The sequence below is a fragment of the Barbus barbus genome (genome assembly GCF_936440315.1).
Source record: "Barbus barbus genome assembly, chromosome: 20".
NCBI classification, from domain to species: Eukaryota; Metazoa; Chordata; class Actinopteri; order Cypriniformes; family Cyprinidae; genus Barbus; species Barbus barbus.
In genome coordinates this window covers 9,591,256-9,606,793 of record NC_136748.1, presented here as the reverse complement: position 1 = coordinate 9,606,793, position 15,538 = coordinate 9,591,256, and the positions used below count along the sequence as shown (strand labels likewise).

General features: G+C 37.3%; 1 protein-coding gene across 1 annotated transcript in view; it reads right to left on the bottom strand.

Annotated features, from left to right (window-relative positions):
* LOC306886160 (kinesin-like protein KIF26A) overlaps window positions 1–15,538 on the bottom strand; it is a gene marked incomplete at its 5' end in the record, with an annotated part of 97,800 nt that overhangs the window by 21,845 nt on the left and 60,417 nt on the right. The window contains one exon of the mRNA XM_079443065.1: window positions 740–923. Coding sequence (XP_079299191.1) covers window positions 740–923 — 184 coding nt within the window. The remainder of the gene's footprint in view (window positions 1–739; window positions 924–15,538) is intronic.

Sequence of the window (15,538 nt, the reverse complement as noted above, 5' to 3'; positions counted from 1 at the left end):
CACAAATCTATTGCATGGTTTCTGAAGACTTGGAATAGAGTGCAAGAGTCATAAGATCCACTTTGATGTTGTATTTGTCAATTTTTGGAGCGTGACAGCCACTGGAATTACAGCACATGTCTTGCATCCTTCTGGACAATTTGGTCATTGTGCAAACAAAATGGTTACAGACGGCTAGACCATTATTCTAATGCCCATAGCTTTTTATAGTTCTCCCAAAAGCTGCCAACAACTGGAGTCCATTCAGGCAGCATCAGATGTGTGTTTGCAGTTGTAGGAAAAGGAAGCTCATTAGTGAGGCTGGGATGTAATGAGTCCGTTCTCAGTGGGTACTTATCAATCATTTCAGCGGGCTACATCTTCTGGCATGATGTTCTACAATCATCTCTCAGAGCAGCTGGCATAATCTGGAACAAATCCTCTCCATCACTATATATATACTGTAATATGGTGCTAAAGACAAACCCTCTGGACAATGAGGAGGGGTGGTGTATAGATGGTGAACAACTTGCTACTCTTGGCCACAATCCCAATCCGAGATCCCAAATATACAATCTGTTCATAATCAGCAAAATAACCGTCACTTTCAATCTGGGTTCGACTGGATAATGGATACGGTGTATTGCAAAAATTCTGCAAAAAACTAATGGTGAGAATTCCAATCAACACCCTTAATGGTTAAGTTAAAAGAAGAAAGCGTTTGTCATAGTGCACTGATGTGGTGCGGTGGGTGTCTGACCTTGCCCATGCCAGGGTTCTCCTTGGCCTTTGACCCCGCCCTGAGCAGACATGGTGGAGCAGGTGGAGGTGAAAACTGAAGGACAGCACTAAAGTTAGTGGGGTAGATGGAGGGCTCCTGGGGGTATACCAGTGGCGGCTGCTGCTTCTTCCGTTTGGATGACAGATTCAGCTTCTGAGCAGCCCTGAGACAACAGAAAAAAATATAACACAGATTAAGATCTTATAATATTGAGTCAAATGAACTCAAGATTTTATTTTTATTTTTTTGTAGTTCATTTTATTTATTTTTTTCGTTTGAGAAACAAATCGTCATACAAGTCACACCAGAACCATAATCACGATAACCTGTTTACAAAAAAAGAAGACCTATTCAGCAACTAATACAGTCCTGATAAACTTGGTTGATGGTTGATATGACCAAAATCCTATATCACGATATGAGTAACTTTATATCACGGTAACGATATATATCACAATACAGTTATTTTTGCTTTAAATAAGGTCTTTATGATATAAAAAAATGTGATACAACAGAAATGTATCTAAAAACTAATACAATCCTAAATGAAAAATATAAAATATATTCTTCACTGTGTAATTTGATATATATATATAAAATAATAATAATAATAGATAGATAGATAGATAGATAGATAGATAGATAGATAGATAGATAGATAGATAGATAGATAGATAGATAGATAGATAATATATATATAAAGTGACTGCTGTCACTTTAAGAGCTGCTCAGATCCAATATACTGCTACACGTTTTCTTTCTCAGCTGTTTGCTTTCACTTAAGACCAAAATTGCTGTGTTTATGAGGATACTTACAAAAACGGCATTTTGACACATGCAAGACTTATAAAGTGGCAAAAATAACTACATTCAATACTCCTGTCAATACCGTCTTCACGTGTGCACACCTCTCTGACAGCACTCAAAAACAGTCCTCTGTCTCTCTGACAGTGTGTGCTTTTAACAAAATGAGTTCTTTTTCGATGCTGATTGTGTTTCAACGACATAAAACTCTCAATTCCAGTTCCTCTGTCAAAGGGGGTTCCATCAAAATCAAGCCAAATCCCTTTGTCACCACAGCGAAAAATGATTTTCCAAGGAACCCTAGATGTTTTAAGAATATTCTTTTTCACTCAGACGGAGGGGTGCATGTCCGAAAACCATTTTTGGTCTTTTCCTGATTGATTTAATACTTGACATTTAAAACTCAATGCTATAAAATCAGACCTGAAAGGTCAAAAGCCCCCTATCGCATTGCCAAAGTAAACACAGACCAACTCACTCTTTCTCCACAGGCTGCCTTCCCCCTCTTTATTTCACAACTAAATAGGCACACTGTGCTCAGAAACCCTTGAAAAATGTCCTCTAAAAATTTTAAACTGGATCTAATGGGGGTCAGCCCTGTAGTTAGCCCTAACATTAGCCATTTGCTAAGTCTGGCTTTACAGTGACCTAGTTACAGTCTGGAAATTAATCTAAAAATCTATGTGAGATGTTACTACTGGACTCCAGAAACAGTAGATGTAGTGGTAATAATGAATGGCAGGTTCAAGACCTTCACCCAAGTAACAGCTACCTTCCCAACAAGCTACACCATAAGACTGAACATTACAATTGTTCTGGTGATCGAATAAACCTGTGAGTAAATCACAGCATGAGAGGAATAAATGAGTATAAGTGAGGGAAACTGAAAGATTGGGAGTGAGAGAGAGAAAAGAGAAGTGAAAAACCAAAAGCTATCAAGTGACGTTTTGGGGCTTAGCTCACATTAAGAGATGCATTAAGGCTGTTCTCTTGGGCTGAAGTGTAACAGTGGAGAACTAACTAAAAGAAAGCTGTCCGCAGCAGTCTTTAACCATGACCGACTGATCACACTAAATGCAGCAATTATCAAAAGTGAAGTACACTGAAAATCACACTGAACAGTACTTAAATGCTAAGAGCACACATTACAGTAGCACATTGGATCTCTAATGTAATTGCCATGCCACTCTTCCTTTTTTATCCCATACATTTTGGAGAGCATTTTTTTTTTTTAAAGAAGAGTAGAATAGCAGATCAGGTAATATGTGACTACATGCTGTTACCTTTATGTGAATTACACTCTTTTTAGGAAAGGTTTATATTTATTGACTTTATAAAAAGTCATGTGGTGTAACTATCAAGTAAAAGGTAAGTTCCTTGTTTTTAATGCATGTGAGGGTACACATCTTGAACAATATTTTCAAAACTGTTTTAAAGAAAAAAGTAAGGTAGAAAAGTATTTGTTTAAAAATATAATTAATTATTATTTGTAAAGATAAGTATGTTTTGGTATGTATGACATTTTACAACCTGAAAAATCTGAACTAATTTCAAATAATTTTCTATTTTTAAAAGATGTACTGACCTTGACACAGATATTGCTTGCTTTTTTTTTCCTTGCAATGTTTCTGCCTTATGCATGTTGCACCGCATGACTTTATTGGTTGGTTGGTAGATAGATAGGTAGGTAGTAAGGTAGGTAAATAAATATATATATATATATACATTTATTTTATTTTTTATTATTATTAATACATACTAGAACTATTAATTACATTAATTTCAAAGATACAAGTGTCACATTGTCATTGTTTAGAGATTGCCCATAAAAATGATGCTGTCAATTATTCCTACAATACAAATGTGATGGATTTAGAATTTCAGAAATAATGGAACAATTGTGTGCAAATAATGTTTGTATAACCTGTGATAAGATCAAATCAAATGAAAGTCAGGAGATGGGAAACCAGAAGAGAACAAGTGGGAGTCAGTAAAAGCTGGTTATTATGGAGTGTGCTTGTGACAATAAATGTCTGCCTTGTCTTTTTTTCTTCTGAAATACACAAGCACTGATCATTAGTGTAGGCACCAGCCCTTTGGACGTTCATGTGTGTGTTCGCCAGTATGTCTGGCAATTCTACACCCTTTTTTTCTCTACCCCTCTCTGCATCACTCCATACCTCTAGAAGTGACAACCCCTCCCTTCCTCTTTTCTCTCCCTCCATTTTCTCCGCCCCACCCCTCTTTTCTCTAGCTCCGTTCGGCCCTCCGCGTCAGCCCAAGAGCGCACTCAGAGAACACACTGCTGGCTGATGAAATAATTATAACATCCAGGAGGAATACAGGAGCGGCCCCTCCCTGGGGAACCGTCGGCCCACAAGGAGATGCAAGTGTGTGTGTGTGTGTGTGTGTGTGCGTGTGCCTGTGCCTGAATGTGAACAAACAGATGAAGAGGATTGAAGAAATGTGTGAGTGATGCATTCAGAAAGCATTATGAGTGAAAGACAGAGAAATGAACAAGAAAAAACAGAAAGCAATAGACAGAGAGAGAGAGAGACAGAGAGTTACAGACAAATCAAGTTTTTGTGTGTGATGTTGTGTGTGATAAACATATATTTCTCTTGTAAAATTATCTTTAAGAATTTTAAAAATCACTATAAATATTAGAAATAAAATAATACTGAACTGAATTACTTATGACAAAAAAAAAAAAAAAAATAAGTTTAAAAAAATTTGAATACTATAAGATGACATTTATAATCAGTTTGACCAGAAATGTGAAGCAGTATATTATGAAGATATTATGAAATAATAGCTATAAAATTAAATTAAATTAAATTTTTCTTTAAATTTATCTAGTAATCTAAACAAATAAACAGAATTGATCACTTTATTTATTTATTATTTTAAAATAAATCAATTAATTTTACTTTAGGGACTTTTAATTGGAAAAAATATATTTTTTATAGTGCATGAACAGAATGAATATTATGCTGTTCTATATTCAATCAAAAATGCAAGTGATAAGTTCGGGAGGTTTGAATTGAAATGCTTGTACAGTCATAAAGCAATTCAAGAATTCACAACAACAGCTCAAGCATTCTCAGCACGCACACCTGTACACTAATGCTGAAATTAATTGCTTGTTGAAGCACACATGCTCTCTCACTCCCTCTCTCTTTCATTCTCTCTATCTCCTCGGAAATAAAAAAAAATCTGGCTCAGTTCATGAATGGAGAGCGGCTATAAAGCACACGTCCATGTGCTTGCACTTTCTACTTGTCCACCTGCTCAAACTCTCTGCAGCATGCACACGCTACGCTAAACAAACAAGCTTTGACATGTTCCACAGTCAAGGAGCAATCCATATCCAAAGTATGTATAAACAATCAGACAGCAGCCTTTGTAGAGTTTGGCAGGTGAGCTCAGAGGACGGAGCAAGAATTCCTGGCGTTAAGACGGATGTGTTGCAACTGACATCTATGGGTCAAAACCTGCTGCACCCACACACCCACACACACACATAGAGAAAAAGCTTTAAAAGTACTCACACTTCTTTCCAATCCATCATCTAATGTATTCACAACTCATAGCCAGAACGACGCAGGCGGGACGCAAAAAAACGGTACTGTCTGTGTGTCCATTCCCACATTTTGCCATCAAAAAAGAGTGATTCAAAAACAAACTAATTACAAAGTCACAGCAAGTGCTTCTCCGATAATCACTGCCCATTCTCAGTGTGCAAACATCTACAGATGATGGAAGTTTAAAGTCATTACAATTATATCCAGAACTTTTCTTCTTCACATTCACGTTTTAATTCCTCTATGCACCTTCCAGTGAGCACCAAACCACTAGTACTTCTCTCTGCCTTTAATACTCTCTCTCCCTGGAACAGTCTGTGTCAGTTAGTCCATTTCTTGTGTCAGGCATCCTGGTCCTTTTTGTCACCTATCCCTCTTTTTATCCGTCTCGCAGAGGAGTGAGGCTGGAATCCAGCAGTCGGGATTCGCCTCTTGCTTCCGGAGGAGTGCTGGCAGCTGCCCTGCACTCAAACACACGTGCACAATTCCTCCCTCTCTCTTTCTTTACACGGTCCAGCCCCTTTTCACTCCCCACGGCCAGAAAAGGAATCAGAGCTTTGCGAACACTCAGTCGCTTGCTCTCTCGCTCTCTCTCACTCACCCTCACACACACACACATACACATGCCCCTTACTGCATGAATTCTTCATGTGTGAAGGGTCTCTTTTTTTATTCTACCCCAGACTTCAAACAGATTTGCTTAGTATGTGCTGCATGCCTGTCTGTTTGTCTATGTGTGTGTGTGTGTGTGTATCTGCTTTAGGTGTTTTGTATGTCTGTGGAGAAGAGTGTGCGTTGTTTTATGTGTGTTTAAAATATTATTTTTTTTTTTTTCTGGTAAATAAATATTCCTTGCTTTGGGGATATTCAGATATTATTTATTTATTTATGTATGTATGTATGTATTTACAGTGCATAATGTGTGTGTGTGTGTGTGTTTGTACTAAAGATATATGTATAAAAAAAGATTATACATATATATCTTTTCTTCAAATTAATTTAGTCATCTTGCAAATAAATAAACAAATAAATAAATACCTTGTTTTAGGGATATTCTGAAATTTTAAATGAAAAACCTTTTTTTGACCATGCATAATATGTTTGTTTTATGTACGTACTTAAAAAAATAAATCAATAACAGCAAGGGAAAATATAAAAAAAGTGTGAGTTGTGTTACGCTAGGGTGTTGTTATGCAGTTGCAAGTCACGTTTGATTGTTTAGAACAGTAATAGCACCCTTTTCTTCAACAAGCTGCACAATTTGAGGTATCGTTCTATACCACAAACAATATGGGTGGAGTTACACCCTGAACGTTAATACAGAGCGTTAGGGGTTTGTTCAAATTAGTTTTAGCGAGCGCCGCTAACAAAAGAAAAATACAGGGGGCGAAGAAGTGTGTTTGTCCACGTCCTGCACCTGTGTCTCCGTGTGTGCTGAAAATCTCGTTAAGTGTTTGCATTGTGACAAACGTAATTGCTCTGATGGGTGGGATAAAGCTATTAATTATCGCAGACGTAAAATAAGCACACAGCATATGCTAGGTGTGCTGTAGCATAGAGTGTGTTCAGGTGTAGAGAAAATCACATATCTCTGGGCAACCACCACTTTAAAATCATATTCCAGACACATACAGTGCTTAGAGATGCCCTTGGCCTGTGGGTAAGGGCAAGATGGGGGGAAAGCAGCAGCTGGAACAAGACTAAGCTCTTTATGTGAGAGAGATCTATTCCCTAAACTGCTAATTTGAGCTGAGGAGCAGGAGTGAGACAGAGAAAGAGAGAAAAGGAGAGAGAATGTTTGCGAGAGACTCATTTTCTGTCGGTTTGCAGCACAGCTCACACACCAGCACCCCCCTAACACACTGCCCTACATATCAACACAGAGCTCAGACTCCCACTGCCGCCCACCGCTAGCCAAGAGACGGGCACAATCAAAGCTCCCTAGGTGCACAGACTGGATGACTGAAATTATCTACTCTGATAACGCTTTAAAAGGAAAATCCGCCTGTGCTGGAAAGATGTTCTTTGGCGTAGAAAAAAAAAAAAAAAAATACTAAAAACAGCAAAAGCCTTGATTTGTAAGCTGAAATACAATACTACATTTTAAATGCTCTGAAAATAGAAATGCTCCCACTTAAATGAATCATAAGTGACCATTACAATGTTCTGAACACCTTATTTCTCCCTTAATTAAAATAAAATGAAGTTGTACATTAATAAATAAACATTTTTATTCATATTAAAATCACATTAAATCTGTCTGTCCTTAGATGTTAACTCAGTACTTCATTAATTAAAAATATATAATTATATATTATACACATACACAGGTGAAATATGGAATTCAGAATTAAATATATACATTTTGAATTCAATATACATACTATATACATAATACATTATTTTTTAAAATTTTATGGATGTATTTACTTTGGAAAAAAATAATAATACAAATGTTAATATTTGCAATAAAATATTGAAACAAATTTCAATTCAGTTCAATTCATATTCATTTGTAAAGCACTTTTCATGACACATAATACATTAACCACATTGTATTTTTCTTTTTTTATTATTAATTTAATTTAAAGTTTAATTAATTAATTTTTAGAAAAGAATACAGAAAAATGTCAATAAATATATGCAATGAAATATTAATTTGAATTGCTCACAACAAATGAATCATGAAAATAAATCATGATAATCGGAGAAAAATACAAGTCTACGTTAAGGATAAATGGGTATAAATAATGAAATAAATAAATAACCTATATTTTGATCTTTATTCGAATTAACCAATATTTATAAGTGATGACAGTATGTTTTTTTTTTTTTTATCTGACAGGATTTATGGATATAGAGTGATAGTTACGGAAATAATAAATAATTCCATCTTACATTGGGTCCCTCAAGAATCAGTTAAAGACAAGATCAATCAGTTTCTCCAGTTCTCCTCAACAAACAGCACGGAAAAACATGTATAAATGGCTAAAATAAATGGCATACATGGTTGTCAAGTGATATAAAAAGGTGCTGTGAGCGTTTGTTGAAATCAAAATGGATTTGTGTGTGTGTGTGTGTGTGCATAGGGCTGGGGTCTGAGGAAAGGGATTTTGAGTGTGTGTGGATGTGTGAACCAATGCACGTATCATGCCTGGCTTGCTTATCTACTGTTGTGAGAGCCAAACCATTTGGCTTGTTGTCAATAATCTTTGCAGACGGCCTTCTCTGCCTTTCAGCTTTTGTCAAATTAGAAAGAGGAATTCCTCAAGCCGACTGATTCATTAGCCTGTAGAGCCATTAGCTTGTTGTAAGGATTTCTTTCTCTTCGTCCAGATAGCCTTTGTAGCTAATTGCCTCGTTGGCCCTATTTACCATCCATGACATTTCTTTTATAGTAACAAGGTCTTTTTTCTTTCACTTGACAAAGAATAACAAAGCTACGGACACTATAGATCGCTGTGAGCGATATCAGACTACATTATTAATGTTTCCATACCCGTATCTCCAACTATCATCCATCACTGTAAGATCGGCAGGTTGTTTACAACAAGCAAATGTGTGTTTTTTTTATCATTTTATGGATGCTATGAGTTATCAAACTACAGACAAATCTAAAAGTATGGCATAAAATGCTCTGGAATCAATAAAGATATTTTTAATAACAATCAATGTGAAGAATTAATCAAATAGGCCTAGTATGTTTATGGTTTGCCATGAACCCCAATAATCCGAACATTCAATGAGAAACAACCTCAGCTAAATCAATTTTCCAGTTTAGGATTATCTACATTATGAAATAAGAGCCAAAACATATCAAGTGTCGATTAGTATTGGAAAAACAAAAACTGGCCATAGTAAGTCTCTTATACCAAAAAAGGTACATTTAGTCCTTATTTACTTACTAAAGTAATGAATGTGCCAGTCAAGGCTTAACCTCTTCCTGTGATTAAGGCATTATGACATCATGGGCATCGAAGGATGATATCATAGTCTTTCACCCACTGGCCTGAAACAAGATTTAGTAGTCAGGTCTAAAGGCTGAGAGTAGAAACTCGTGCGTCACAGAGAGAGCTTTCAGCGTCCAACAAGATTCATCAAGTTATTGCAACAGTTTGCAGTACAGTAAGAAGGTTGAGTTTTCAAGTAGTCAGACTCCTAAGATTATATATATTAACACACCCACAGTTCATTCCAAACTAAATATGACCTTATTGCAAAAGGAAAATGTTTAGCAGAACGTCCAAGCTGCTCTTTTCCATACAATGGATGGTGAACATGGTTGTCTCAGTTTCCCATCGACCTCCATTACAAGGTAAATAAACAGCAAGGACATTCTCCTAAGCATATCCATAGTATTACATGCAAGAAAGACGGTGTTAGACAAGACAAAGGAATGTTAATTTTTAGGTGCACTGTCCCAATAAAAGTAGTGTACAATAGCTAATCAACATATCTATTTCTCTCATAGTTTCTTCGACATTTATCGAATGGCTACTGTTTAAAAGTTTTGCTTAGCCATATTAAGAACCATAGCTGCAACATAAGACATGTGAGACAGGATTTCTTTAAATAACCAAAGACACATGGAGTTGGCTGTACAATAACCAGGAGTCTTAAGTTTCTTTCCCACAGAAGAAAGAAACGGTGTTGTGACAGAATGAAATCCAAAAAGATTATGTGAGAAAGTGATGTTGGTCCACAGCTGCACACTGACTGAAATGATCAATCACTTGAATATCATTCTTTATACCCTCTGCAACATACTTTCTCACAGTATACTTTAGTGCTATGGGTTTGATCACAAGTGCAAAGCAAAAATCTCAATCTACAGGAGGTACTAATTACAAAATTAAGAAAAGAATAATCTAAACCTCATTCACTGGAATAATTTAGATGGACAGTCCAGATATTCTTTTGTTGTAAGCAGTGGGAAAAGGGGGGCTGCTCTCAACCTCCATTACTAAACACTTCCTTGGAGCACTTCTGACCTGAGGCGTCAGTCACCCGGTAACATTATCCCTCATTAAAACAGAGTGTACATGAGAGCACGCTGTGTGATATCTGTAAAATTGGAGCATTATGTCAATACGGAAATCACCACAGGGCAGCTTTGGCTGTTCATTGAGCTACTACTGTAAAATATAGCCTAATGTAGCGTAGCTCATAATAACCATAAGTCATTGAGATGTGTAAAGTGATGGGCTACTGCATATTGCATATTATAATTGTGTAATATGAGATCAGATGCGCTGTAGAGTTTCTTAGTCCCCCTTGTGGAGAGAATATATGTTATAAAAACTGGCCAGGTCACAGTTATTATAAATATATAAAAATATATATATAGAAATTATTATCTGTGGTAACTGACAGCATGCCAAAATGTTCTCTATAGATATTCATTTAAATAAATAAATAAATATCAGCTGAGCAGAGTGAGAAAAATCAACAAAAGTAGAGACAAAGGACAAGTTGGAAGGAGAATAAAAAGCATAAAATTGAATCAAATGTGTGGAGAGCGAGGGACAGCAATATATGGAGACAGAAGGAGAGAGGAAGGAGGGGAAGGTTGAGTATGAGACACAGAGGTGAAAAACCAGAGAGCCAAAAATCTGAAAATGAGATGGAAATTAAAAAAGAAAGAGGGTAAGGACCTCCCGAGAGTGAAGAGAGACAGAACATGACCAGAAAGTGAGTGAGAGAGAGTGTCGTCTCAAAGGGAGATAGTAAGAGTGCTCGAGTGATCAGTCTGGTCTTTGTATTTTGGATGGGAGCCAGGCAGCGGCTGTCTGAATGGAGGTAAATCATTTTGAGCCTGAGAGTAGCACATTGAAAAATGATCGCTCGAGTCGGGCTGGGCTCAGCTAGGGATTGTCTCGTTCCCTCGGCGGTCCAGGGTGGAAATCCCCAGCCAGACCCAAATAAATGAAGCAGTCTGAATCTAAATGGAAAATGTTCTAATTAAAAAGAACAAACGGAGAAGAAAATCCCCAAGATGTACTGTACTGGGAAATGCTGTGATTCTTTAGACTATGTTTATATTTGCATGTTAATCCATTTATCTATTTTATGCAAAGTAACTGCATGAACTTTTACAATGCATGAATTTGAAAATGCAAATTTCTACACCAAATAGCTGGCTGACTTGTTAAAATTTATTTTAAAAGTATTGAAATCTGTTGCAAATAGTTTGAAATCTTTTGCACATTCTGGGTTTTTTTTTTTTTATTTAATTAACTTTGTGAGATGCATCATGGGATGTTTTACAAACATAACTGAAGGAGTTCCTATGCAAAACTGCTTTTCCTAAATGATCTTCCTTGGTCTCCCAGCCTGGTCAGGCTGCACTGTTGACTGGTTCCAGATGGGTTTTGGGCACTTTTCAGCTGGTCACGCGGCAAGACATCAGCTTGGCCAATATGGGAGATTAGGTAAGACCAGCTAACCAATATTAGCTGGAGTAAGTGAGATTTTTTATCAGGGCTCCAGCCCAACTCTGGTTAAATTATGTTATTTATTTTTTCCCCCAAGAAGTTCATACATATGATACAAAACTAACATCTACAAAACTAATTTCAAGCATGTAAGCCAGGGCTCTTCCTGCAGACTTAGTACCAATCCCAATTTAACCCACCTGTTTCTTATTTTCAAGTCATTTTGAACACCTTGATCAGCTTGTTCAATGTGTTTGGTCAGTACAGGGATGTCCAATCCTGCTCCTGAAGGGCTACTTTCCAGCGGAATTTAGCTCCTACACACCTGCCTAGTGATCACGAAGACCTTAATTAGCTGGTTCAGGGGTGTTTAATTAAGACTGGACCTAACCTCTGCAGGACAGTGGCCCTTCAGAAGTAGTATTGGACACCCCTGGTTTAGGCTTAAATCGAAAATATACTTTTCTCCTCTGCATTCCCCTCTGTCTCACGGACAGTTTGCATGACGTAATTTTCACCATTAGTACAGTCTGCTGATGTTTGCAGAAGTAGTGCATGTGTGAGTGATTTGAGCAACAAAAGTCCACCAAATCCACTAGTTCCAAATTCATCCTTCTACTCTCACAGCCAAAAAAGACGTTCAAAAGACTTGCAGATTTAACTGTGCATGAGACGGTAGTACAACATGAGCCTTTAAAGCAGGGGTGTCCAAACCTGTTCCTTGAGGAACAATGTCCTGCAGAGTTTTTCTCCAACTCCAATTAAACACACCTTTCAAGGTCTCTGACTTTCTAGAAACTTTAAGGAAAATTGGAATTGGTTGGAGCTACTCTCTGCAGGATGTTTGCCCTTCAGGAGCAGGATTGGACACCCCTGCTTTAGAGTTAAATTCAGCAGGACACTGGCCCTCCAGGACTATAGTTAAAGAGCCTTGATTTAAGCATTAGTCTTTTGGTCAAAAGGTTTATACGATCATGAGAAAGTCAGTCAAGTGTGTCCAAATTTTTAACTTGTGCTCTACAAGACTAGTATGTCTATTTAGCAAACATTGTCTATTTATTAAGTGTTTGTTGTGGATTTGCGGCCTATTGTGCATTCACTAGAATGCTTGGCTAGCAGCTAGGTGCTAACGCTTCAGTTCCTGCTTCCTGTGCTCATAAAATAGTAAAATAAAAATCAAAGTAGCACCAAACATGTTCACAATGTCAAGCTTACCACCTCCAATAATACCAGCTGCAAAGAAAAGAGAGCATGATTCTCTTTACAGTGCATGAAAAAGGGCTGCAAAAGCATTTTCAAGAGGTGAGCGAGTAAACGCGAAAAGCTTTGTTGTCTTTTTGCTGTTCCTAAATTGCCCCCTCAATAGCATCTATGAAGAGACAGGATGTGCAGCTAATCCAGGCTTGGCTTGCTGTGGCTTAGCCACGGTGGGGAGTAAGAACAGAAGCCATAAACATGGCCAGGGTTTTTTGTTATTTAATGAGTTGCAGCATTCAAACCCGAGCCCCTGGGGTAAAGCTCTGGAAAGCCACAAAACGAAGGTAGTAATGGGGTTGTCATATTTTTTGAAGATGCTCTCTTGTTATTCATGTGAGGTGTAGACTGGTTGCTCTCCCAGAGTTTGTTTAAAAGCACAGCAAGCTAATGTTTAAGGAAGATCAATTCCATTTCAGCAGAAAGCTGACAGATAACCAAAACTCACGTCTCTCTCGCACACTCCCTCTCACTGTTTACAAAGATTACCATCTACTTTCATCTCATCCGTGATACATCTCTCTATCTCTTCCCTCTGCACTGCTGGGATTTGTTCTACAGGTAGGCAACCCACAGCATCGGGTCTCACTAAAAGGGTGTTAAGGAAAAGGAATTTAATTACAGGACAAGTACGTGGAATGGGATAATCCTGTCTCCACACGTTACAAAAAGTGCAACCCAAGTTAGGAAGGTCTCGGTGAAACTAGCTGATGCCGCAAGGTCCGATCAGACGCCAGGCATGCTCTTGACCAGGACCTTGAACTATGCTCACGTGATTATGAAGTTTCTGCCTTTTCAGACATAAAACTAATTGTGTATAACTGACTGTTACAAATTACAGTCACTTTGCCCATTAGGTACAAACAGAAGCTTTTCAACGTAGGGTGGCGGAGCCCTGCAGATAGGGAAAGGAGACAACAAAAGCATCCTACCACTCCACCTCGCCTCGACACTCATTCATTAATCACTGTCTGGCAGGGAGGACACCTAACGCTTATTTATTTGCACTCTTTCACTCGGAGGCTATCACAACAAACAACCTCAGTGGCTGCTGGGAATATTTGCGCATGATTAATCAGAGACGGCCTGGAACAACAGGGTTGGAGATGAAGAGAGGAAAGAGAAAAACAAAGTGACCAGGGAAAGGGTAGAGGACAGAGGAAAAACAGATGTGCTGGAAAGAAGGTTGGGGGATGAAGGTTGTCTTTTGGTTGTCATAAGCTTCTTTTGGTTATATTGAAGCAAGAGGGAGTTTAGGTAAAAATTAGGGTTAACGGTCAAATAAAATATATTTATATATATTAAGTGCACATAAAACAATACATAAGAAATTACTTTTTCAAACATGCAAATTGAAAAATTATATATTATATATATATATATATATATATATATATATATATATATATATATATATATATATAAAAATCACTGGAAATGCAAACACAGAACTGAATAAAAAAAAAAGTTTTATGGACATGCTTTTGCCGCTGTCTCCTACTGGTGTTATGAATTTTATAGTATTTTGCTATGTGCATATTTCACTTGTTGTACTTTGATGATAATTAAATTTCACCATATAAAGAATGCAAATTATTCTAATGCTGTTAAATGTCCCATCTGGGTTTGATTTGCATAAAATTAAGCCATAAGTTGGGGTCTGTTAAATGGGACTTTTGTGTGCTCTGCAGCTCAAATTGGGTTTTGTTCAGTTTTTAGAAATCGCATGGAAGAGAAAGAAACGGCAATAAATGTCAAACTGAAAAGATGAATTCATGTTAAATACATATTTAAATATTGAAATAACTGTTAATGGCTTGACGTTGACAACCATAGTCAAAATTGTGTAAGTAAAGACACAAGGCACCAAGGGAAATCAACATCCATCTGTGCTATTTACCTCCCATCCAAAAATTCAATAAATATGTCAATAATCTTTATTGACTAATGATCATGTTGTCATAGACAGAAAGATGAATGCTCCCCTAACTATACAGGATGAGACAGATTACAGTTACCGGATTCATAAGACTAATAATATCATTCAAATTACTTCATATAGCCACCAGTGTATGAGAAGATTATTACATTCAGCGGTGACCTTAACACTGCAATATAATAATTACCACTGCATTGTGCATAGATGTGTCTTACATGGCAGGAATGCTATCAATCCATTCTATGTGATGCATTCTCTAGTCTTGCTATGGACAAAAACCAAGAACCATGCCATAAAGAAACCCATAGGTTATAGCAATAACCCAAAGTATGTCCATTAATAACAGCCCTACGCATAAGCTTTTACAGGCGCCCTCTGGTGCTACTGCAGGAATTTAGGGTTTGGGTACTAGCAACTTAATACTGAAATAGAGAGAGTGAAATAGTGCTAATGGGATTCTCAGCTCTCTGCAACAGGCTCTCTCACATGCTGGGTCATGAACTGATTACAGGCTGTAATCCACTCCATTTCAGACAATCTGCATGCAGAGTAGCTTTCAACAAATAAAATCAGCAGATAAACTCTCTCTCGGTTTCTCATTTCCAACCCACCCCACTCTTTACCACAAACCCTCACTGCCTCAATGTGCTGTGAAAACAATTGTATATCCTATAAAATAATCATTAATATTCAATGAACTCAAATTGAGAAACTTTAAGCTACAGATATTAGTTTTACAGACCACTTGCCTGAACGATTTTGT